At 42.8% G+C, this 24,854-nt stretch overlaps 1 protein-coding gene and 1 long non-coding RNA gene across 2 annotated transcripts in view; one reads left to right on the plus strand and one right to left on the minus strand.

Moving 5' to 3' along the window:
• LOC123855941 (uncharacterized) overlaps positions 1–24,854 on the minus strand; it is a 40,667-nt gene that overhangs the window by 9,290 nt on the left and 6,523 nt on the right. The window lies entirely within an intron of this gene.
• On the plus strand, positions 1,511–11,680 carry FPR2 (formyl peptide receptor 2). The gene is made up of 2 exons (XM_045892025.3): positions 1,511–1,571; positions 10,073–11,680. The coding sequence occupies exon 2, from the start codon at positions 10,084–10,086 to the stop codon at positions 11,137–11,139; it is 1,056 nt and encodes a 351-aa protein (XP_045747981.1). The 5' UTR covers positions 1,511–1,571; positions 10,073–10,083; the 3' UTR covers positions 11,140–11,680.

Genomic DNA, 24,854 nt, shown 5'->3' on the forward strand with positions numbered 1-24,854 from the left:
AGTCAGATCCCAGAGTCCTGGGATCAGCCCCATGCAGGGCTCCTCTGTCCCTCAACCTGCTCATGCTCTCTCTCTCATAAATAAATGAAATCTTAAAAAATAAAACAAAACTCTTGACTGGAAAGATCTGATGAGCTTCCAGGTTAGTGGACCCACCAAGGTGTTGGGAGGGTGCTACCCTCAGAGAGGAAAGTGTGCACTCCACCATCTGCATACCTTGCTGTATGCATCTCTTCCATTTGGCCGTGTAACCGAACCAAATGAGAGTTTGTCCACCTGATGTGCAGCAAGCCAATAAAAACTGACACTGAGCTTTGGCAGTTAAGAAAGGAGAGCTATTTTTTGGTGTGGCGCCTCCCAGGAGAATGTGGAGCTAATGCTCATTAGCCCCAAACTCCCTGATGGCTTGCAAGTGAGGGGTTTTAAAGGGCAAAATTTGGGGCACCAGAGTATCTCAGTTGGTTCAGTGTCCGACTCTTGATTTCAGCTCAGGTCACGATCTCAGGGTCATGGGATCAAGCCCTGCATCAGGCCCCTGTTCAGCGGGGAGTCTGCTTGAGATTCTTTCTCCCCCTCTCCACCCTGCTTGTGCTCTCTCAAATAAATCTTTAAAATAAAACAATGGGCAAAATTTGGGGCAGGGGTCTCCTGAGAAGCTGGATGCTATAGTAACACTTCATCTGGTTCCCTGGAGGTCTTTTCCAACTCAAGAGACTGAGAATCTGAAAAATATCTTTATTCTTTATGTTAGAGATTTCATTAAGTACATTTGGTGATTATACCTTTACGGTAGTGCTAATTAACTACTTGTAAGCTAGTGGGGTTGCGTTCCTACAGGTTCCTCAGCTGGTCCAGCCAGGCCTGGGGGTGATAAGAACTCTACTGTTCATTTTTTCATCCAAACTGACATGACGGATTCCGGCTTCCACTGGTCTTGAGTCGTATCCTTTATAATAAACTGGTAAACAGAAGCAAATTGCCTTCCTGAGTTTGTCAAGCCACTCTAGCAAATTACTGAACCTGAGGAGGGGTTCACAGGGACCCCTGATTTATAGCGGGTCAGTCAGGTATAGGTGACAACCTGGGACTTGCAAGTAGCATCTGAAATGGGGCAGTCTTGTGGGATCCAGCCCTTTACTACACATTTGGTGTCAGAACTGTTATGTGAGGAGAGAAACAAGTTTTTGCTTAACCACCATCTCCCGCTTTGTATTGCTTGTCTTGAGTTCTTCTCACCTCAGTAATTATTTCCTTCATTTTCCTGAGTCTCTGAAGGAGAAAGGGCCTGGACACCCACGCTCCTTGACCCTTGACATTTAGAGGGCTGAATTCCTGTCTCCCACAGTAGGCTGGAGGTGAGGGGAATATTCAGACTTCAGTCTCTAAGGAGAGTACACAGACAACATATCCAGGGTGCTTTCTGGAAATTGCAAAAAGCCCTGGGTTTGTGTCACCTGATTGGTTCCAGCTCCATTGTCCCTCCCCCACCTTACCCAATAAAATATCTGCCCAAGCTGAGTCACTCTGCAGGAAGCTGGGAACTAGCAACAGAAAACAGATCTCAGTTGGTGGTAAGTTGGGGGCCGGACAATTTCAAAAATTATTATTTGAACATCTGCTAGGTGGTAGATATCTCCTAAACCTTCAGAGCTGGGTGTCCAATATAGAATCCACTTGCCACATATGGTTATTGAGCTCTCGCTGGTCCAAGATGTGCTTTAAGTGTAACACCCATTTAGTACATTCAAAGACTTACCATGGAAAAAGAATGTAAAATAGCTGATTGATAATTCTTATATTGGTTATATGTTTCAATGATATTCTTTTTGACATGTTGGGTTATATACAATGTATTATTTAAAATTAATGTTATCAAAATCGATTTCTTTTACTTTGTAGAAAGAATGGTAAGCCTCACATGTAGCTTGCATGTAGGTTTCTTTTTTTTTAAAGATTTTATTTATTTATTTGACAGACAGATATAGCGAGAGCAGGAACACAAGCAGCGGGAGTGGGAGAGGGAGAAGCAGGCTTCCCACTGAGCCGGGAGCCCGATGCAGGACTTGATCCCAGTACCCTGGGATCATGACCTGAGCCGAAGGCAGACGCTTAACAACTGAGCCACCCAGGTGCCCTGCATGTATGTTTCTACTGGACAGCGTTACTCTAGAGTTTTAGCACTGAAAGAATTTGGTAGTCTTCTAGCATATATACGAATGTGGAGGATATTTATTTATTTATTCATTCATTCATTCATGTAAAATTCTTTAAAACTTATTTGAAAAAAAAAAATTTATTTGAGAGTGCGCGTGCACAAGAGAGAGCACGAGCAGGGGGAGGGGCAGAGAGAGAGGGAGAAGCAGCCTCCCCCCTGAGCAGGGAGCCCAATTTGGGCCTTGACCCCAGGACCCCGGGGATCATAACCTGAGCTGAAGGCAGATGCTTAACTGACTGAGCTACCCAGGAGCTCCTAATGTGGAGAATATTTAGACTAGAAAATGAAAGAATGCATAAATAAATAAAAATATCTGGTAGGATAAACTGTGCCTGGAGTCGCTGCTCTGCATTGTGGGCCAGGTGGTGCCTCTGAAGATGTAATTACTAAGCTGAGAATGAATATTCGGTAAGAGCCAAATGTGGGAAGCTTGAAAGAGCACTGTAGGCAGAAGGAACAGAGGATGCAGAAGCCCTGAGATGGCGGATGAGCTTGGCATGTTCAAGGAATTGAAGGAACTCCATTTGGATGGAGCGCATTGTGCAAGATCAGAATGAAAGTATGGAGTATGATTGAGTGTGATGTTGTGATACATAATAATAAATATATATTTGGTTTTTGTCCTGTTTCTGGCACAAAGCTCCTAAAACCCTTGGAATCTCCTAAGTCAGGAGAGCAACCGAGATGTCTTGTTAAGTTAATGGGGTGGCTGGTTACCAGGAGGACCAACAATGTGATTGGAGGGTTGGAACTTTCAGTCTCAGTCCCCGGACCTCCAGGGAGAGAAGTGGTGGAAACTGAATTCAATCCACAATGGCCAATGAGTTAATCAATCATGCTTATGTAATGAAGCCTCCATAAAATCCCAAAAGGACAGGCTTCAGGGAGCTTCTGAGTTGGTGAAAACATGTGGAGATGTGGAGATGCGGGTAGAGCAGCCCACCTGGAGAAGACATGGAAGCTCTGAGTCCTTTCCCCATACCTGGCCCTATGCATCTCTTTCATCTGCTGTTCCTGAGTTATATCCTTTTATAATAAACTGGTGATCTAGCAAGTAAAATACTTCTCTGGGTCCTGTGAGCCACTGCAACAGATTAATCGAATCTGAGGAAGATGTTGTGGGAACCTATGATTTAGAGACAGTCAGTCAGAAGCAGAGGTATCCTGGGCTTGTAACTGGGGTCTGAACTGCCCCAGGGGCAAGGGGGCATCTTTTAGGACTGAACCTTTAAGCTGTGCAGTCTGATAGCGTCAGAATTGAGTTGAATTCTTACACACCTGCTGGTGTTCAAGAATTGTTTGTTGGTGTGAGGACTCTCCTACACTTTGGAAATTGGGTCACAAAGGGATAGACAGGAAAGATCCAAGAGTGCTCGGTAAGCTTGAGCTTGGAAGTCAGGAGTTTGGAAACCACTGGAGAATGTTGAGCAGAATAATGTCATGCTCTCTGTTTTTAAAAAATCAGTTGGCTAGCCCCACATCGGGCTCCCTGCTCTGCGGGAAGCCTGCTTCTCCCTCTCCCACTCCCCCTGCTTGTGTTCCCTCTCTGGCTGTGTCTCTGTCAGATAAATAAATAAAATCTTAAAAAAAAAAAAAAAAAGATCAGTTGGCTATTGTCTGAAGATGGATTTTTGGTGGGGGGTAGTGGTGGGGGAGGCATTTGAAACAGGAACAAGCTATTTGCAAGTTCAGTGCAAATATGCAAGCCAGACGAAGGGCCATGGACAAGAGCACTGGGGATGTGAATGATTCTGGGTGTGGATTCAGTTGCTTTGCAGACAGAATCAACAGACTTGGGAAAGACATCAAGAATGATAAGAATAAGGGAAAGATATCAAGGATCCATTTTAGATTTGGAGTGATAAGGGAAAGACATCAAGGATCCATTTTAGTTTTGGAGCTTTAACAGCTGAGTGTTTAATCCAGATAGATATGGAATACTGGGAGAGAGGCAGATTTGGGGGGATGGGATAGTTAAGAGTTTGGTTTGGGTAATGTCAGGTTTGGAATGCCTATGGGATTCCCACAGGGAGATTTCAAGTAAGGTGGCTATTGGTACCAGGGCACATGGCTGGCTCAGTCGGTGGAGCATGTGACTCTTGACCTCAGGGTTGTGAGTTTGAGCCCCACGCCGTGTGTAGAGATTACTTAAATAAATAAAACTTTAAAAAAAAAAGATTTTATTTATTTGACAGAGAAACAGCGAGAGAGGGAACACAAGCAGAGGGAGTGGGAGAGGGAGAAGCAGGCTCCCCACTGAGCAGGGAGCCCCATGTGGGGCTCGATCCCAGGACCCTGGGATCATGACCTGAGCCAAAGGCAGACGCTTAACGACTGAGTCACCCAGGCGCCCCTAAATAAAACTTTTTAAAAAAGAAGTTATCAGTGTGGTATTATAAGCCATGAGACTGGATGATACTATGGAAAGACTATGTATAGAGGATGCAAGGGAGCAGGTATAAACCCAGAGACACCCTAACATGTAAAGTTAAACTTAGAGGGGGTGCCTGGAGGCTCAGTCAGTGGAATGTGTGACTCTTGATCTCGAGATTGTGAGTTTGAGCCCCACGTTGGGTGTGGAGATTACTTAAAAATAAAATCTTTCAGAGGCACCTGGGTGGTTCAGTCGGTTGAGCATCCAACTCTTGATTTTGGCTCAGGTCATGATCTCAGGGTTGTGAGCCCCGTATTGGGCTCCATGCTCATGTGGAGTCTGCTTGGGATTCTCTCTCTCCCTCTCCCTCTCCCCCTGCTCATGAGCACAAGAGCACTCTCCCTCTAAAATAAAATCTTAAAAAAAAATCTTTAAAAATAAAAAAAGTTAAATTTAGAGGAGAAAAAGCTAGTAAATTGGACTGAGAAGAGGTGGCCAATTGAGCTATAATAACAACCAAGAGTGTACTGTGGATACATTTAAGTGACTGCCTTCGGCTCAAGTCATGATCCTGGAGTCCCGAGATCGAGTCCCACATGAGGCTCCCTGTTCAGCGGGGAGTCTGCTTCTTCCTCTGACCCTCCCCCTTCTCATGCTCTCTCTCTCTCTCATTCTCTCTCTCTCAAGTAAATAAATAAAATTTTTTAAAAAAGGAGGAGGAGGAAGGGGTCACATGGGTGCTACATCACTGAGGTATCAGGATGAGGACTGAGAAGGGACCACTGGAGCCGGTAACAAAAAGGCCACAGGTATCCCTGAGGAGAGCACATTCTGTGGAGTGCTGAACAGCGAAGTCAGTCTGGAGTATGTGTAGGAGAAAATGTGAGGTGAGGAGTGGAGACACTCCCTTCTAAAGTTTGGCTGTGAATCCTCTTCACAGAAAGAATTCTCTTGAGAGAAATAGGGCTGAAGCTAGAACAGAATATGGGCCAAGGATGGTCTCTTTTTATTTATTTATTTTTTTGAAGTAAGCTCAATGCCCATTGTGGGGCTTGAACTCATGACCCTGAGACCAGGAGTCATGTGCTCTACCCACTGAGCCAGCCAGGTGCCCAGGATGGTTTCTTTTTATAGGGAGGAGATACGGTAACATTTATGTGATAGTGAGAATGGCCTTAGTAGAAAGAAAATCTTGGATTTTTGTCTTTGGCAGAAAAGAAAAGGGATAATGCAGGAGGAAAGTTCTCAGGAAGGTGAGGTAGAGAGGGATCCAGAGCAAACATGGGAGGGTAGCTGCTGGGATGAATGAGAATGCTTTACTCACTACAACAAGTGCAAGTAGATTGGAAGGTTTGGGGCAGCGCAGGCTAAAAAGTTCTAATGGTTACCATTTTCCCATTACAATATGAGGCAAAGGCATCAGCTGAGAACGGGGACGAGGAGGGGCGAAGCCAGGTAAAAGCAGAGAGGAGAAAAGGAGAACTGAAACAGTTATTTAAAAACTTGGAGGGAAAAAAAAAAAAGCAAAACTTGGAAGTGCAAATATGCTAGAGAAGTAGAGTAAGCTAACACAGAAGTACTGAGCTGCCATTTGAAATCTGGTCATAAATTCAGTTGTGCCCCATCGTAGTTGTGACACTCACCAGGCAAGTCACTTCCCCTGCCAGAGCCGTGGTTTCCTCTCTTTATCCCAGAGAAGGTTGCTGTAATTGGAGATTATAAAATGGACAGTGACTGGCACATTTGAGGGGCTCACTGAACAGGAGCCCTCATAATCCACAATAGTATTGTGTGTGGTTCACAGGTCCTGTCTCCCAAACTACAGCTAGGGTGGGCCCATAATGTACAATTTTGCCTCATTGGCCTTTCCCCTCCTGTCACTGCACAATTGTCCTTCCTTGTTGTAGCAGCATTTTTAAACCAAGATCTATAGATCACTGAACACATCATATCTTCTGAGTGCCTCACAGGGTGGTTAGTGAGTGGGTAGAGAGAACATGACTCTGTCAAGGAAGTATGGTGGGTGGAAGAGAGTTGAGGGGACAATTCTGGTGGAATTTCAAATGCTCATATGTGAGGGTTGTGGGCTAAAGGAGCTCTTGGCATATGCGAAAATGTTCCTAAGTACTAACTACTACTGTTATGAGCGCTGTTCTTGACTTGAACTTGAGCTTCCACAATGCATGGCCCAGGACTGAGCCCCAGGACACAGTACAGAGCCAGGTGAAGACCAAGAGTTCCCATCTGTTAAAGACTCACTCGGTCCTGCCTCAAACACTTCCATGTCTACTCTCAATTAATCCTCACCTGAAAAATCAGTCTTCACCATAAAACTGCCTCCATTCTGCAGAGGAGCAAACTGAAGCTCAAAGAGATGGCACTAAGAACTCCTTGGGCAGGTGTCAGATGAAGAGTAGAATAAAGACTGACCTCCCTCCAGAGCCCAGCGCTTTTTACACTGGTAACAGTGACTCTCAACTGGGAGTGCTTCCCGCCCCCCGCCCCCCCAACCCAGGGGACATTTGACAATTTACTTCTGGATGTCACAACTGGTGGTGGAGCTGCTACTGGCATTTGGTAGGTAGGGGTAGGGATGCTGCTAAACATTCTGCAGTGTACAGGACAGTCTTCCAAAACTAACAATTACCCAGCCCCACATGTCAATGGTGCCAAGGTTGAGAAACTGCACTAAATCAAGCAATGTGCCATAGAGACCCACTGGGAAAGTGACTGGTAAAGACAGGAAGAAGGACAGGAGGGAGGGAGACCACGTCCAGGTAATCTTGGGGGAACCCCTTTAAAAAGCAGCATTTTAGACTGGCAAAGGCAGTGACTCTGGAATTGGCTAAATCCAGTTTTCAAAACTTGCCACCTCTGCTGACTAGCTGGGCATGATGTTGAACAAACTACTGAAACCCCTGGGCCACAGTTTCCCTTTGATAAAAAAGGGATAACAACAGACACCTTGCAATATTATTATTATTATTATTATGTTTTTATTTTATTTAAATTCAGGTTAGTTAACATATAGCGTATTATTAGTTTTGGGGTAGAATTTAGTGATTCATCTGTTGCATACAACACCCAGTGCTCATTACATCAAGTGCCCCCCTTAATGTCCATAACCAATTACCCCATTCCCTCACCCTATTATTATTTCTTAAAGATTTACTTATTTTATTTTATTTATTTATTTTTTTGACAGAGAGAGATATAGCGAGACCAGGAACACAAGCAGGAGCGGGACAGGGAGAAGCAGGCTTCCCGCAGAGCAGGGAGCCCGATGTGGGACTCGATCCCAGGACCCTGGGATCATGACCTGAGCCGAAGGCAGACGCTCAACGACTGAGCCACCCAGGCGCCCAAAGATTTACTTATTTTAGAGAGAGAGAAAGAGCACGAGCTGGAGGGGCAGAGGGAGAGGAGGGAGAATCTCAAGCAGACTCCTCACTGAGCACAGGGCCTGACGTGGGGCTCAATCTCATGACCCTGAGATCATGATCTGAGCCAAAAGATTCACTTAGCTGACGGAAACACCCAGGTGCCCCTATTTATTTATTTTAGAGAGGGGTGGGGAGAGGCAGAAGAAGAGGGAGAGAAAGAATCGCAAGCAGACTCCCTGCTGAGCACAGAGCCTGATGTGGTGCTCCATGCCATGACCCTGAGATCATGACCTGTGCCAAATCAAGAGTTGGACACTTAACTGACTGAACCACCCAGGCGCCCCAACACCTTGCAATATTATTATGAGTATTAAATGTGAACAGGTGCTTGGTAATTACAATTTCTCTTGAGGCTGAATAGCCCAGAGTAAACTGATCCTCAAATTTTTGAGGCCATAGAAGACCACCTTAGCTTTTATGCAGAGATTCCAGAGTGGGGTTCATGAATATGCATTATTAGTAGCCCCCCTGGGTATCTTTTTTTTTTTAAGATTTTATTTTTAAGTAATCTCTACACCCAACGTGGGGCTTGAACTCACAAGCCTGAGATCAAGAGTCGCACGCTCCACTGACTGAGCCAGCCAGGCACCCCAGCCACTCTGGATATTTCTGATACAGCTAAGAGATCACAATATGAGAAAATTTGTTAATGTGCATGAGTCACACAGACTTCTGGGTTGAATATGGATGCGGTAGTTACAGATGTGACCTGGTCCAGATGCAGACACTACATTTTTTCGAATTCTTATTCTTTTCTTTTGGGGGGGGGATTATTCTTTCTTCTTTTTTAAAAGGGAGATTCTTAAAAGCAAGGAAATCTATCCCAGAAGCTCCCCCCCTGATATTTTCCAGCAGTGTTACTGTCCAGGATTTAGTCATGTGCCCACTGTTAAAGCAAGCCCTTGCAAAGCAAAGGGGATTCCAATTACTGGTGAAACTAATCAGAATTTGCCTCCAGAGACTGAGAGGAACACCTTCCCTGAAGGATGAGTAACTAAACAAAACTACGGTTTGGGCAGCAGAAGAGACTTGGGGAATGGATGTTGGGGGCAACCAGCAATGTCTGTCAAAGTGGTGTAACAGAGAAAGCCAGATTAACCTGGGTCAAAGGCCTTCCTCTACCACTTACTACTGAAGTGACTTTGGGCAGTTTCTATAATTGCTCTGAACATCAGTTTATTCTTATGAAAACCAGAAATAATGAGTATTATAGCATTCTTATGTAGATCAAACTGGATCCCCATATATAGCAATTAACACAGTGCATGGTCTCAGATAAGAACCCAACAGATACTACTAACAAATTTTATTATTCTCACATTCTTTATCCCACAGAACACTAATGCTATGCAATGGGTAAAAATTCTTCACATCCCAGAGAAGAGCTCCATATCAAGCAATGAAAAACAGAAGGTTGAAAGTAGAGATAGGGCCCCCTTTGCTGACTTCCTCTAGCACAGAATCCACATGATGTAACAATATTACTACATATTACCGGTAACTGTTCAAAGTCCTCAATTATAAACTCAAACCAAATCCTAAAACTTTAACCTCAATACTAAGCAAACAGCCGGCGAAGGGTTCTCATAGTGTGAGCTGGGAGTCTGGGAGAACCTGGGGCTGCAAGAGCTTGCCAAGCTTACCAGCATCTATGCAGTGAATCATGGGTGAGAGGTGGACCTACTGACTCTGCGTCTAGTGTTTCCCCTCACTAGGCCATAACTGTCTGTCAATTTTTTCTTATCTCTATACCTTCAGAGTAGTTTTCTGCTAGTGAACAGGAGCCTTGAAATCCTCTTGACTAGGCAATCAGCCTGATAGATGGAATACATCTGAATAACTGTGGGAATATGGAGAACTATCCTCTCCCAAAGTAATAGCCAAGGGAGTGCCAATTTTTAGTATGACTGGCCACAAGTTTCAGCTGAGTCGGGTGTCCTGGTTGGAGTGGGAGCTTAGCGGAGGGTGATGTTGGCCATGAATAGGGATGCGGTAAGATGGTTCCTCAGATGAGACATGGCAATTGTTGAAATGTTTCAGGTGTGGGCAAGATGGAAAGCAACATCTCCATCCCAATGGATGGACCCAAAGAGATGCTCCATGAGCCTGCTGGCTACACGGTTCTGTGGATCCTGTCATTGGTGGTGCTTGGCATCACCTTTGTCCTTGGCGTCCTGGGCAATGGGCTTGTGATCTGGGTGGCTGGATTCCGGATGCCACGCACAGTCACCACCGTCTGTTACCTGAACCTCGCCATAGCCGACTTCTCCTTCACTGCCACCCTACCATTCCTCATTGTCTCAAAGGCCATGAGAAAACAGTGGCCTTTTGGCTGGTTCCTATGCAAGGCAGTTCACATTGTGGTGGACATAAACCTATTTGGGAGTGTCTTCCTCATTGCTTGCATTGCCCTGGACCGCTGTATTTGTGTCCTGCATCCAGTCTGGGTCCAGAACCACCGTACTGTAAGTCTGGCTACAAAAGTGATTATCGGACCCTGGATTCTTGCCCTAATCCTTACTTTGCCAGTTTTCATCTTCTTGACTACAGTAAATGATGGAACAGGGAATATACGATGTACTTTCAACTTTGCATCCTGGGGCAACAGTACTGAAGAGAGGATGAAGGTGGCCCTCACCATGTTGACGGCCAGAGGGATCATCCGGTTTATCATTGGCTTCAGCATGCCGATGTCCATCATTGCTATCTGCTATGGGCTCATTGCTGCCAAGATACACAAAAAAGGCATGATTAAGTCCAGCCGTCCCTTACGGGTCCTTACCGCTGTTGTGGCTTCCTTCTTTCTCTGTTGGTTCCCCTTTCAACTGATTGCCCTTTTAAGCACAGTCTGGCGCAGAGAGATGTTGTTGGAGCGTAAGTACAAAATCCTTACTGTCTTTGTTAATCCAACGAGCTCCCTGGCCTTTTTCAACAGCTGCCTCAACCCAATGCTCTACGTCTTTGTGGGCCGAGACTTCCGAGAGCGATTGATCCACTCCCTGCCTGCCAGTCTGGAGAGGGCCCTTAGTGAGGATATAACCCACACCAGTGACACAACAGCCAAATCTGCTTTATCATCTGCAGAAGCAGAGTTACGGGCAATGTGAGGGGGCTGGGGGACATTTTTGAGCTCTGCATGCTCTTAACCCTGCTCCCATTTCCAGCTTCATCTTACCTTGGGTCAGGAAAAATACTTTGGTGTCCCCTGACTTGTGGGGAAAAAAGTGACATAAGGTGTCATTCTGATTTTGGACCTCAGCCTCTACCCTGGGATAAGGTGGAGGTTGTCAAAGGGTACAAGGGAGGAGAAGAGAAAGTGATGGGGAATTTGTAAAGTTTAGGTGAGAGAGTATAGTAAGGGAAAAACTAGTTATTTTACCATTAAAATTTTGCTTAGGGTTTCTTTAAAGCTATTGTTAATCAGACTACAGAAATTTCTCTGTGTTCATAGCTTACTAAGAGTTTTCTTTTTAAAATCATGAATGGCTATTGGATTGTATGACTTGCATTATATGCGTATATTAAGATGATCATATAGTTTTATCCTTTCATTTGTATCATCATACATTACACTCTAGGCGTGGCACCATTAATTTCTGCATGTTAAACTACCCTTGCAGTCCCAGAATAAACCACATTTGGTCATGATGTATTTTGTCTATTTATAATTTATCTCTCTAGATTTGTTTAGAACTTCTGCATTTATGTGTATGTAAAGATGGATCTCTTACTTTCCTTTTCTCTAGTGTCCTTGTCAGCTTCTACATCAAACTGCTGATGGCCCCCTAAACAGACTTGGGAAGTGATTCCTCTGATTCTTTTCTTTCATAAATGTTTAGAATTTCACCAGTGAAGACAGTTGGCTTTGGGTTTTCTTTCTGGGAAGGCTTTTAGTAATGAGTTCAATTTCTTTAATAGCTATGGGACTATTCAGATTTTCTATTTCCTCTTCTGTCAATTTTGGTAAACTGTGACTCTCAAGGAATTTAGCATTTCATCCAAACTGTCAGATTTATTGGCATGAAACAGTATGATAACTGTGTGTAGTACTTGGTATGGTTTCCTTCACATAATGAGAATGTAAACTATCTGAAGACAGGGATTTTGGCCCTTATTGTTCACTGATGGATCCCCACACCCTATGTATAAAATAGTGCCTAATGTGTGATAGACAGACACTCAATAAATATTGAATTAATGAATCAATAGACAATACTGTCATCCAGGTGTCAAGTAAGAACCTTTAATGTCTAGCAAAAATGATCTCTCACCCTCATTTCACGAACTGGGAGTGCCCAGTAGATTCTCACTGCAGTTTACAATATTTACAAATTCCCATGTGGTTTACATTTTTATGAACACCTATGGTTTTGAGTTTCTGCTTCAAGTAAAGCACTCTGGCTAACTGTTCCCTGGTGCTTTTGTTTTGAAGTCAGTCAGTCCATAATAGTACTCAGCCTTTTTTTTCTTTCTTTCTGCAAACATGACTCACAAATTATCTGTTACCGCGTAACATACTTCCCTGATGCGCTGGCAAAAAAAAGAACTCAAACTAAACATTGGGTCGTCTTATTATCAAAAGTCCCTCATTCATTCTGCTGCTTTACTGTCATCCTCCTGCTTTACTGTCATCCTCCTTCTCCCCTTCCCTCATGTCACCCATAAAGTTTTGCATTTCCAGTGCACAGCAGTGTACCCATTTCATTTACATTTTTGACTCCTAGAAATGCTTTTTAGTTCCCAAGAAATGTCCAACTAAGGTGTGGTCATGGAAAATAAGACACAAGTAAGAAATGCAAGAGTGCAAAGCCAGGAGCCACAAAGGATGGTGTACATCTTCTCAATAGAACCAGTGCTTCCAAACTGGCTAATTAAGAAATTTGCTTCACTGTCAGGGCTGGGAATTCTTATGATGCCTGCTCACTGGCCTTGGTTATTTGCAACAGAATAGTGCCTGCTATATCCTCTCTACTTTTCTGTTCTTCATTGGAAGTCTTCATTGTATATGCCCAGTTCCTACTGCACCATTATGTATTGGGTCTCTGGAAGCTGAGGATTCTTTTAAGTTTATGGAATGCTTATCATAAAGAAACACTTATAAACCTCACTGAAGCTAAAACTCCAAAATAAAACATTGGGGCTATCACCCTTGGGAAGGATGGGATTACTTTTGTTTGGAAGAGTATACAGGGATGTTGAGGGGGCAAAGAGGTAGGATGTGGTAGAGACTGCCAGCTTCCTACCCAATATTCATCCCCCTCCATTACAAGAAGTAGGTGGATATTCATCTAACTAAATTAATACTTTCCTCAGCCATCCTTTCAGCTAGATGAACTTCTAGCAATTCTTAGCAATAACATGCCAGGTATATCAGCATGTAAAGAGCTTCTTCATTCTTTTTTTTTTTTTTAAGATTTTATTTATTTATCTGAGAGAGAATGGGAGACAGAAAGCATGAGAGGGGGAGGATCAGAGGGAGAAGCAGACTCCCCGCCGAGCAGGGAGCCCGATGCGGGACTCGATCCCGAGACTCCAGAATCATGACCTGAGCCGAAGGCAGTTGCTTAACCAACTGAGCCACCCAGGCGCCCAAGAGCTTCTTCATTCTTTTTAAAGCTTGCATGGTATTCCACTGGATTGACGTAACAAAACATTTAATCAGTTACATATTAATGGCCATTTAAATTGTTTCTAAACATTTCTCTGGCCTTTTGGCTAAATTGTTTTATTTTTTTTTGTAAATTTTTTTTTTTTAAGACTTTATTTTTTTGCGAGAGAGAGAGAATGAGAGACAGAGAGCATGAGAGGGAGGAGGGTCAGAGGGAGAAGCAGGCTCCCCGCCGAGCAGGGAGCCCGATGGCGGGACTCGATCCCGGGACTCCAGAATCATGACCTGAGCTGAAGGCAGTCGCTTAACCAACTGAGCCACCCAGGCGCCCTATTTTATTTTTTAAAAAAATTTTATTTATTTACTGAACAGAGAGAGAAGGAGCACAAGCAGGGGGAGCAGGAGAGGGAGCAGCAGACTCCCTGCTGAGCAGGGAGCCCAATGTGGGCTTGACCCCAGGACTCTGGGATCATGACCTGAGCTGAAGGCACACGCTTAACTGACAGTTTAGAGATATATAACTATGTAGTAAAATTACGAAGGAAAGTGACGAATTGACTGCCATAATCAAGATAGTGGTTACAGTTGGAAAGAGGGAGGAAAAATGATCAGAAAAAAGTATGTTGTGGCTGATGGCTTCTGGAATGCTGATCATGATCTATGTCTTCACTTGCTGCTGGTACATGGGTATTTGTTTTACACAAATATATGAATCTTCATCAAAAAAAAAGATTCGGGGCACCCGGGTGGCTTAGTTGTTAAGTGTCTGCCTTCGGCTCAGGTCCTGGTCCCAGGGTCCTGGGATGGAGCCCTGCTTCGGGCTCCCTGCTCCGTGGGAAGCCTGCTTCTCCCTCTGCCACTCCCCCTGCTTGTGTTCCCTCTCTAGCTGTCTCTGTGTCAAATAAGTAAATAAAATCTTAAAAAAAAAAAAAAAAGATTCATTTTACTTTAGAGAGAGAGAGAGGGAAAGAAAGGTGAGAGGGAGAGGGATAAGAATCTCAAGCTGACTCTCCACTGAGGGTGGAGCCCAACCTGGAGCTCGATCTCAACACCCTGAGATCGTGACCCCAGGCAGATACTTAACCGACTGAGCCACCCACGCGTCCCTAATCTTCATGTTTACCTTTTATTCATTTTTGCCCTTAGGTTTGTTATATCCCACTTTTTTTTTTTCTTTAATAGTTCCGTGAAATTCAGGCTCCTTTTCCTTCATACCAGGAAAGCTTCATAGCTTCTGGATTTCGGCTGCCTCAAGCAGGGCAACCCATTTATAGAGGCACTGAAGTTCTCTAAATTTGCTAATTGGATTTATCAGGAGAGGGAGAGCTGAGGGGTCAAAAGAAAGGGGCAGCTAAACAATCCGGTATGGCTGGCTTTGGTGTTCTTACTTGTCTCAAGTGCTAAAGAAAACAAACTTAGAAATCGAGCTCCACCCTGTGGCTGCCAGAACACAAAGCAAGGAAATGGGAGTCTGACCAGCCTCCTGAGCTGTACAACCTCACTGGGAGCAACTGGGAGCGATCCTCTAGAAGAACCAGATTCTCTCCTCCACAAGTTCCCCCAGAGTGACTTTTTTTTGGGGGGGGGGAGGCAGGTGGAGAGGGATTGAGAGAATCTTAAGAAGGCTCCACGCCCAGTGCAGAGCCTGACAATCTCACAACCCTCACATCATGACCTGAGCCGAAATCAAGAATCAGCCCTCAACCAACTGAGCCACCCGGGTGCCCCCCCCTAGTGTGAATTTCTAAGTGCAAGGAAATCTGTTTTCTAATGGAGGAAGTCTCCTCATTCCAGAATGTACATTCCAGAGATAGGAGACTGGGGATCTCTCCTGTATCCCATCCCACCATAAGATACTAGATAAACTTGCTAGTAGATAAAAAGAGAATCTGCGTGAATGTCTCATAATCTTGGGACACTGAAGATTGAGCAACTGTGTTTTTTCCTCACATTCCCATCTCATGGCTCTCTCAGCCCCAAATATCATCTAGGTAACTATTTCCCAAATGTGAACCTACCACTGATGCTGTTCGCCAAAATCATCTGGGGAGGTTTTTTTTTTTTTTTTTTTTAAAGATTTTATTTATTTAGTCATGATAGAGAGAGAGAGAGAAACAGAAGGAGAAGCAGGCTCCCAAGGAGCAGGGAGCCCGATGCGGGACTCGATCCCAGGACGCTGGGATCATGACCTGAGCTGAAGGCAGACGCTTAACCATCTGAGCCACCCAGGCACCCCAGGTATTTTTTTTTTAAATATGGGTCAGGTCACTGCACCATCAAGCCATCTCCGATTAACAAAGTCTGGTGCAGAATGCAGGAATCCATATTTATTCCCAAAGCTCTCTGGTAACTGTGATGTGCAGTCAGATTCCTCTGATGATGAGCAGTTATATAAATGCTTTCTTTACAAGAGAACAGACTAAGAACTAGTATCAGATCTTAGAAACACAGATACATCTTTATAGTCCACACCCAAGAACAAATGGTCTTCTTATGGGGCTGGGGAGGCAGCTATTAGGAGGGCAATGTGAGCAGTTCAGTTAGCAAAATACATCTTGACAGAAAGGTCGCTGCCCCAGTATCTTGTTCAAGGCCCTCTAGAGCAGCTTTGGTCTTGAAGTCGCAGATGTGGGCGAGTTAAGGTGTCACTATTCTACTCTTCTAAAAGGAGAGGTTCTCAGGAACAGTAACAGAACTACTACTTAATCAGAAAGGCATCTTCCCCACCCTTTCCAACTCCAAATTCTCAGCCTCCACAATCATGACAGCCGATACCTCACAATAAATCATACACCCACACCCCCCACACAACCCAGAATAGATTTGTTATATTCCATTGGTTCTGTTTCTTTGGAGAACCCTAATATACTAAAAAATTATTGTCGATTGTAATGGTATGGTGGCTATAGTTTTTAAAAATCCTTATCTGTTACAGATACATACTGAAGTATTTAAGGGGAAAATGACATATGATTTTTTTTAAGATTTATTTATTTGAGAGACAGAGAGAGAGCATGAGCACGAGCAGGGGGAGGAGCAGAGGGAGAGGGAGACGCAGACTCCCTGCTGAGCAGGGAGCCCGACACAGGGACTCCAGGAGTCCAGGACCATGACCTGAGCCAAAGGCAGACGCTTAACCGACTGAGCCACCCAGGTGCCCCGTGACATACGATATTTGATTAGAAATATTCCCCAGGGGAAAAAAGGAAGGAAACGTAATCAGTGAGAGATCAACAAAATGTTTTCAATTTTTGAAGCTTTCTACTCATGTAGATGTTTCCATTTTGCACTTTAAAGTCTTTTAAAAAATCACTCTATGATCCAACAAATCCATTCCTAGATATATGCCCTGCCAACAAACATGTGCCTATGAACGCTAGGACACATAGATGATATGAGGGAAAAACAGTTGGACAAAAGAGCGTGCCCAAGATTACAAAATGCTTACATATTTCATAAGAGCCCCAAACTGGAAACAAGCCAAATGTCCATCTTCAGTAGGATAAACAATTGCAGTCTAATCCTAAAATGAATTACTATATAATAAAAATGGTTGAAGTAGCCTGCATGACATGGATCAATCTTAAGATCATCATGTTAAGTGAAAAAGCCACATATATCAGAATAGATTTGTTATATTCCATTTACGTACAGCTTTCCAAAAGGTAGTTAAACTATACTACTTAGGTACACATACTTAGGTTTAATTTTAAAAGGCAAGGGATTTGGGTGTCTGTGTGGCTCAGCTGGTTAAGTGTCTGACTTTGGCTCCGGTCATGATCTTGGGGTCCTGAAATTGAGCCCCACATCGGGCTTGGGGAGTCTACTTGTCCCTCTCCCTCTGTCCCTCCACCCACCTGTGCTCTGTCTCTCTCTCAGATAAACAAAATCTTTAAAAAAAATAATAAAAAGCAAAGGGTTTATTACATAAAAGCCAAAAGGGTGATCATAGCTAGGAGGAGAGAGCAGGTTTGATCTGAAAAGTATACAAGGTTGGCTGGCAGGCTTCTGGGGTTCTTTTAAGTTTCTAGATCTTGACTTATGTGGGAGGCACATAGGTGTTTGTTTTATAAGAATGGGACAAGTTGTACATGTGTTTTATTCACTTTTCTGCACCTTTGGTATCCTTCACAATAAGGTTTTTATTTTTAAGATTTTATTTTTTTATTTGACAGAGAGCACAAGTAAGCAGAGAGGCAGGCAGAGGGGGAGGGAGAAGCAGGCTCTCCAATGAGCAGGGAGTCCGATGTAGGACTTGATCCCAGGACCCTGGGATCATGACCTGAGCCAAAGGCAGCCACCTAACCAACTGAGCCACCCAGGTGCCCCAATAAGGTTATTTAAAAAAAAAAAATCAATTCCTCTCGTGTCCACTCCTGTTTACACTAAAGAAGCCTCTTGGCTCTGGAACCCAGGCAGCCTAAAGTAGAGCATCCTATTCATATCAGAGCTACGTTACCTAAAACTGGGCTTATTAGAAGAGAGAAATCTGGGGGATCAAAGGCCAGCAAAAGCAAAACAACTCAGGTTTGACCTGGGTTGATGCCCCTTGTGTTACTTTATTTGTTCAAGAGCTAATGAAAACCCTGAGTTAGAACATAACTCCCACCTAGTGGTTGCTTGCAGTTAAGACACAATAAAGGAAGCGGAAGTTTTGCTGAATCTCACTTCTTCATCCCCACTGGGAGAGGCTCTGGAGTAAGTTTTCTGGGGCTCTCCGAACAAACAATCTTCCAGGAAATCCAGGATATCCTCATCCATCCAAATGTATATTCCAGAGACTGGCCTTCACCTCACCCCTCACTGTTACTAGACTGAACAAAATAGGTTATAAATGTTTTACACTGTCTGTTTGTCCTCATATTCTCAGCCTCACCTCCCCCAAATACTGTCTATGGTGGTATTTCCATGTTGATCTCCACTGTGGCCATAAGAGAACCAGCAGGGAAGTAGTTAAAACTACAGATGAGCAAACTGTGTATTCTGTTATTTAGCCATAAAAAATGAGGAAATCTTGCCATTTGCGACAACATGGATGGGCCTTGAAGGGATTATGCTAAGTGAAATAAATCAGAGGAAGACAAGACTTGATCCCAGGACCCTAGACCTGAGCCTAAGGCAGACGCTTAACTGACTGAGCCACTCAGGCCCCCCGTACCTATTGCTTTAAAACAAAAACCTGGTTTCTAATGATTTGTCATGTGGAAATTTGCAGTGAAGCAAAAATGAAGCCAAATTATTTCTTACTGTTCCAAAATCTCAGTATGCAATTCTCTGAAATATTTAGCTAATATAAGGAAGTTCTGACTTTGTCAGACACTTCATGAAATTCCTACAATGATAAAAACAATGGAAAGACACTATGAAATCTTATTGTTCAAATATAGTAAGTACTGATTACCAAGTACTTGGATTAGACACCTTTCCTCAATTAGGTATCACAGTCAGAACAAAGGAAAGTGATGCTGATGTTTATTCACGTATTATAGTACTTTCTGAAATTGTAGTATTTCATACATATTGTATGTATGTAAGATAGATAACAAAATAAGTGAAGACTCCTATCCACCACTAGACTTCAGAGAGATAATATTACCGACGCTGTGAAAGCCTTTTCTTTGCCTTTTCTGACCAAATTCCCCTTTCACACCAAGTAACTACTATCCTAAAATTTTGTGTTTAGCATTCCCCTACTATTCTTTATAGTTTTACCATATATGTATCTCTAAGAAACTTATTTGATTATACCATTTATTTCTTTTTTCAAGTAATCTCTACTTGCCCAAGGTGGAGCTTGAACTCACGACCCCAAGATCAAGAGTTGCATGTGCATGCTCTTCCTACTGAGCCAGCCAGATGCTCCTTTTTATACCATTTAATTTTTACACTGTATTCTGTGACCAGACTTCTCAACCAACATTATGCTTGTGAGATTCAATCATACTGATAAACATAGCTCCAGCTCATTTCTTTTCCCTGTGGTATAGTGTCCCACTGATGAACATGTGGTTTTTGCCTCAGCATATGTAAGACATAAAATAATTAGCTCCCTCCCTCTATTTTGTAAAAGGAACTACCCTTGTTTTTTCTCTTTTTTCTTTTTTAAGTAAGTTCTATGCTCAATGTGGGGCTTGAACTCATGACCCCAAGATCAAGAATCACACGCTTTACTGAATGAGCCAGCTAAGTGCTCCAAACTGTCCTTATTCTTATTCCACAGTCATAAATAAGCATAAGTAAATAGGAATTTCAGCCCTTTCAGAAATACTGGGAAAGAGTCATATATTTCCCTCTATACCCTCAATCATCCTCATCCAAAGAAATAGGCTGCAGAGAGTATAGTGATTCATACTACTCCAGTTATAAGGATACTGCACTGTTGTGATGCAAAATACAAATGTTGGAATTTTTTATGGGAAGTCTACGTACTAAAAATCATATAAACTACTTTGCTGAGTATACCTTTGGGTATAGTTTTGACTTCTGGAGCCATGCTAATGTTTTGCATATAAAATAATACCAACATCGGGCGCCTGGGTGGCTCAGTTGGTTAAGCGACTGCCTTCGGCTCAGGTCATGATCCTGGAGTCCCGGGATCGAGTCTCGCATCGGGCTCCCTGCTCGGCAGGGAGTCTGCTTCTCCCTCTGACCCTCCCCCCTCTCCTGCTCTCTCTCTCTCATTCTCTCTCTCAAATAAATAAATAAAATCTTTAAAAAAAAAAATAATACCAACATCAACAAGAATAGGTACAAAAATTCTAAGAATACAAACAGAAAATAATTTAATTTTATTTTTATAATCACTCCAATGTAATTTTTAAAACCGTCCCAAGTAACTTTTTTTATTTATTTTTTAGTAATCTCTACACCCCATGTAAGGCTTGAACTTATGACCTCAAGATCAAGAGTTGCACGATCTACCAATTGAGCCAGCCAGATGTAAATTAGATAATAGTACTGAATCAATGTTCCTGATTTTAATAGTTATACTGTGATTAGGTTGGAGAATGTCCTTGTTCTTAGTATTTACACACTGAAGAGGTATCTATCTGAAACTCACTCTCAAATGGCTCAGAAAAACAAAATAATACGTATGTGTGTATACATGCAGAGAGAAAATATAATAAAGCAAATGCAGTAAAACATTAACACCTGGGTAATCTGGATGAAAAGTCCACTATATGGGGTACCTGGGTGGCTCAGTTGGTGAAGCATCTGACTCATGATTTTGGCTCAGGTCATGATCTTAGGGCTGTAAGACCGAGCCCCAAGCCCCATTTCGGGCTCTGCACTGGGCATGGAACCTGCCTAAGATTTTCTCTCCCTCTCCCTCTGCCCCTCCCCCAATCACTTGCGCACTCTCTCTCTAAAAAAAATTTTTTTTAAGTTCTTTGTAACTATTCTTGCAACTTTTCTGTAATTTTGAAATCAGTTCAAAATATAGTTACAAAACATATATTCACCTCTTACCTATAAATATACTTACACATATAGCTCAAAAAGTCACAATTTTCAAAGCTCAAAAAGCATGTTCCATGATACTATCAGAAAATAAACACCTAGATATATAGCTGAAATTATTGGTAAACTCCTCTTATTCTGAATGTTCCATTTATACACATACTTAAAAAGGCTCATACTCCACAGTGAACACTGATGTCTTCTTCATACTGAAAGCCTTTTGAAATATTTTCTTTATCAACATGGTATTCACAGCAAGAACATGACTTACTTTCTAAAATTATTTCTAGAGGAAATGATCTCAATTTATTGACCTGATTTAATTTTTCCTAAATATAAGTTCTTATACACAATTAGAGTTGCATTTCATGGTGTAGTCATCCCCACGCTTTTAAAAACTTTTTTAATTTTTATGTTTTAAATATTTGAGAGAGAGAGCGCGCGCATGAGCAAGCGCATGAGTCAGGGGGAGGGGCAGAGAGAGAGGGAGAAGCAGACTCCTGCTGAGCAGGGAACCTGACGCAGGGCTCGTCCCTGGACTCTGGGATCATGACCTGAGCCAAAGGCAGATGCTTAACTGACTAAGCCACCCAGATGCCCCACTTTTTTTTAAGATTTATTTATTTGAGAGAAAGAGAGAAAGAACATGAATGGGGGGAGGGGCAAAGGGAAAGAATCTCAAGCAGACTCCCCACCTAGCATGGAACCTGACACAGGACTCCATCTCACGACCCTGAGATCATGACCTGAGCCAAAACCAAGTATGATGCTCAACTGACTGAACCACTCAGGCACCCCCTTTTTAAAAAAATTAATTTAGTTTAGAAAGAGAGAAGAGGAGGAGGGGGAGAGGGAGAGAGAATCCCAAGCAGACTCCCCGCTGAGCACAGAGCCCAAGGCAGAGCTTGATCTCATGAACCTGAGATCATGACCCAAGCAGAAATCAAGAGTAGGATACTTAAGCAACTGAGCCACCCAGTGCCCCCACAGGTTTGCATTCTTACATGTATTATCTGTGGACATTTTTTTCATAATCAGAAAAGGTTTTCAAAAAAGAAAAGGTTTTCAAGTATTTTATGGCGATCAGAGTTATTCCTTAGTGTAAATTCTCTAATATCACATGCTTCTGACTTTCAATAAAAGATTTTCCTCACATTCATTACTCTTCTATGATTCACTCTGGCGTAAACTCTCCGGTGCATCTGAAATTTGGTTTCTCAATGAAAATATTGCAACATTCCTCCCCTGTGTACAGTTTCTTTCCTCTATGGGTTTCTGTGTGAAAACTTCTGCACATTTGCTAAATTCAGTTTCTCTCGTGTATGCCTTCTGATGAACGATTGCACTGTAGGTTATTACTGAAGATTTTTGTCATATTTATCTATGGCACTAGATTTCTCTCTCATTTTAATTCTCAATGAAAGTAAACATCTGACTGGAAGTTTTTCTTTAGTCACCATAAAAACTGTCTCCCATACGCCTGCTATCTCATGTTGGAATGGCCTCCTTAAATGCTTTTTCATTTTCACCATATCCATCTTATCCATCTGATTTCTCTACTATATGACACTGGGCATGGAACTGGACTACTATGTGACTTGACACCAAAGGATTTCACACATTCACTGCATTGTAGGGTCTCTCTCCTGTATGTGTTCTTCGATTAGGCCAGGTTTCCAGGTGAAAGCTTTCCCACATTCACTACATACATAGGGCTTTTCTCCTGTATGGTGCATAATGAGTGGGGACTTATGGCTAAAGGCTTTCTGACAATCACTGCGTTCATATGGTTTTTCTCCTGTGTGGGTTCTTTAATGTACAGGGAGTTGTGACTTCTGTGAGAAAACTTTCCCACAACCACTGCATCCATAGGGTTTCTCTCCTGTGTGTGTTCTCTGGTATGTAATGAGTGGTGATTTGGTGCCGAAGGCTTTCCAATTCACCACATTGGAAAGGCTTCCCCCCAGCCCCCTGGTATGAACTCTCTGAGGTAAAATGCATTCTGACTGCCGCACGAAAGCTTTCTGACATCGACTGCATTTATAAGGTTTCTCCCCAGTATGAATTCTCTGATGTAAAGTGAGCTCTGACTTCTCGATGAAAGCCTTTGGACATTCTTTACATGAAAAGGGTTTTTCTCCAGTGTGAGTTCTTTGTTCTTCAAGGAGCTGTGACCTGCAGATGAAAGCTTTTGACACTGACTGCATTCATTGGGCTTTTTTCTTGTATGCGTTTTATGATGTAAAGTGAAACTAAACTTAAAAAAGTTCTTCCACATTCCTTACATCCATAGGGTCTCTCACCTGTATGAGTTCTCTCACACTTAGTGAGATGTGGCTTACTAATGAAGGTTTTCCAACATTCATTACATTCATAGGGTTTCTCTCTGGTGTGAGTTCTCTGATGCAAAAACAGGGTAGATTTGTGGGGGGAGGCTTTCCCACACTCACTCACTGCATTCATAAGGCTTCTCTCCTATGTGAGTTCTTTGATGTAAAATAAGCTCTGTCTTCCGAATAAAAGCTTTCAGACACTCATCGCATTCATGTATTTTCTCTCCTGTGTGAATTCTCTGGTGTACCATGAACTGTGATTTCTGTGAGAAAAATTTTCTGCATTCACTGCATCCATAGAGTTTCTCTCCTTTGTTACTTCTCAGTGTAGAAGGAGTTGTGACATATGGTTAAAAGATCTTTGACATTCACTACATTTATAAAATCTCATTTCTATATGACTCATTGAGGCACAATGTCTTACTGACGGCTTCTCCACAATCATATTCATAGCAATTCCAGAATGAGTGTTTTTGTGCATAGTGTGGAAAAATAACTTTTCAGGTTTTTTACTTATATAATTTCTGTTCTGGAAAAGTCAGTCTAAATAATGTTTCAAAGTTTTTCCATTTGAGTCAAATTGATCAAAGTCTTTTCTCAGGTGAAATATTTTGCTGAATACATCACATTCCTGGTGCCTCTCCCATGGGATCCAGCCTGTCAGAGTTTCCCCAAATCCCAATCTATACCATCATCAGCTTGCCAGGTGTCTTCTAGGAAGGAGACCAATGAATGTGTATATGATTAGGTACTGGAAGGGGCCAACTCTCATAACAAGGATCAAGGGATCAAGGAAAGAAATGATGTTCTGGAAATAGAATACAAGTTAGAGGCATCCATTAGAAGGTGAAGAGAAAATAGAAGGGAAGCAGAGCAACATAAAAGTCATGGTTATGGGGAAAAATCCATGTGTACGTGAAAGCTTAATTCTGACCATTGGTGAGACGTTGAGTAGGAGGAAGGCAACGTGAGCAGTGTTGGTGATAAAGAGTGAAGACGCTAGAAAGAGAATAACCAAGAAAGCCGGGTCCTGGCTAAGTTGCAGATCTGACACAGAGGGCAAAGACTTCAAAAAAGTTTATTTTTTTTAGTAATCTCTACCTGCAAAGTGGGGCCTGAACTCATGACCCCGAGATCAAGAGACACATGCTCTACTTACTGAGCCAGCCAGGTGCCTTAAGGGTTTAAGGGTTTTTAAGCAGTATTCTCAAAATAACCTATCAAAGGTTCTAGTTCCTTAGGCTTTCACTCATGGACCTGGCTTTTATCCACTCACCTAGATGGCCCTTACTGCTGATTTCTCCCTCTATAACCCATGACTCCCTGTTCCAGATGGAGGACTGCTGCTAGTCTGGAAGTCTAACAATCTGCATATGGATAAACATGGTGCCAAGAGCTTGGTCTTTGGAACCTCTGAAGA

The sequence above is a fragment of the Mirounga angustirostris genome, unplaced genomic scaffold, assembly GCF_029215605.1.
Source record: "Mirounga angustirostris isolate CCGP_5_RB_7025 unplaced genomic scaffold, mMirAng1.0.hap1 SCAF_16, whole genome shotgun sequence".
Classification (NCBI taxonomy): Eukaryota; Metazoa; Chordata; class Mammalia; order Carnivora; family Phocidae; genus Mirounga; species Mirounga angustirostris.

What these genes read in the sequence shown, in the direction of transcription:
- FPR2 (XM_045892025.3), top strand. Translation starts at nt 10,084, where the DNA reads ATGGAAAGCAACATCTCCATCCCAATGGATGGACCCAAAGAGATGCTC.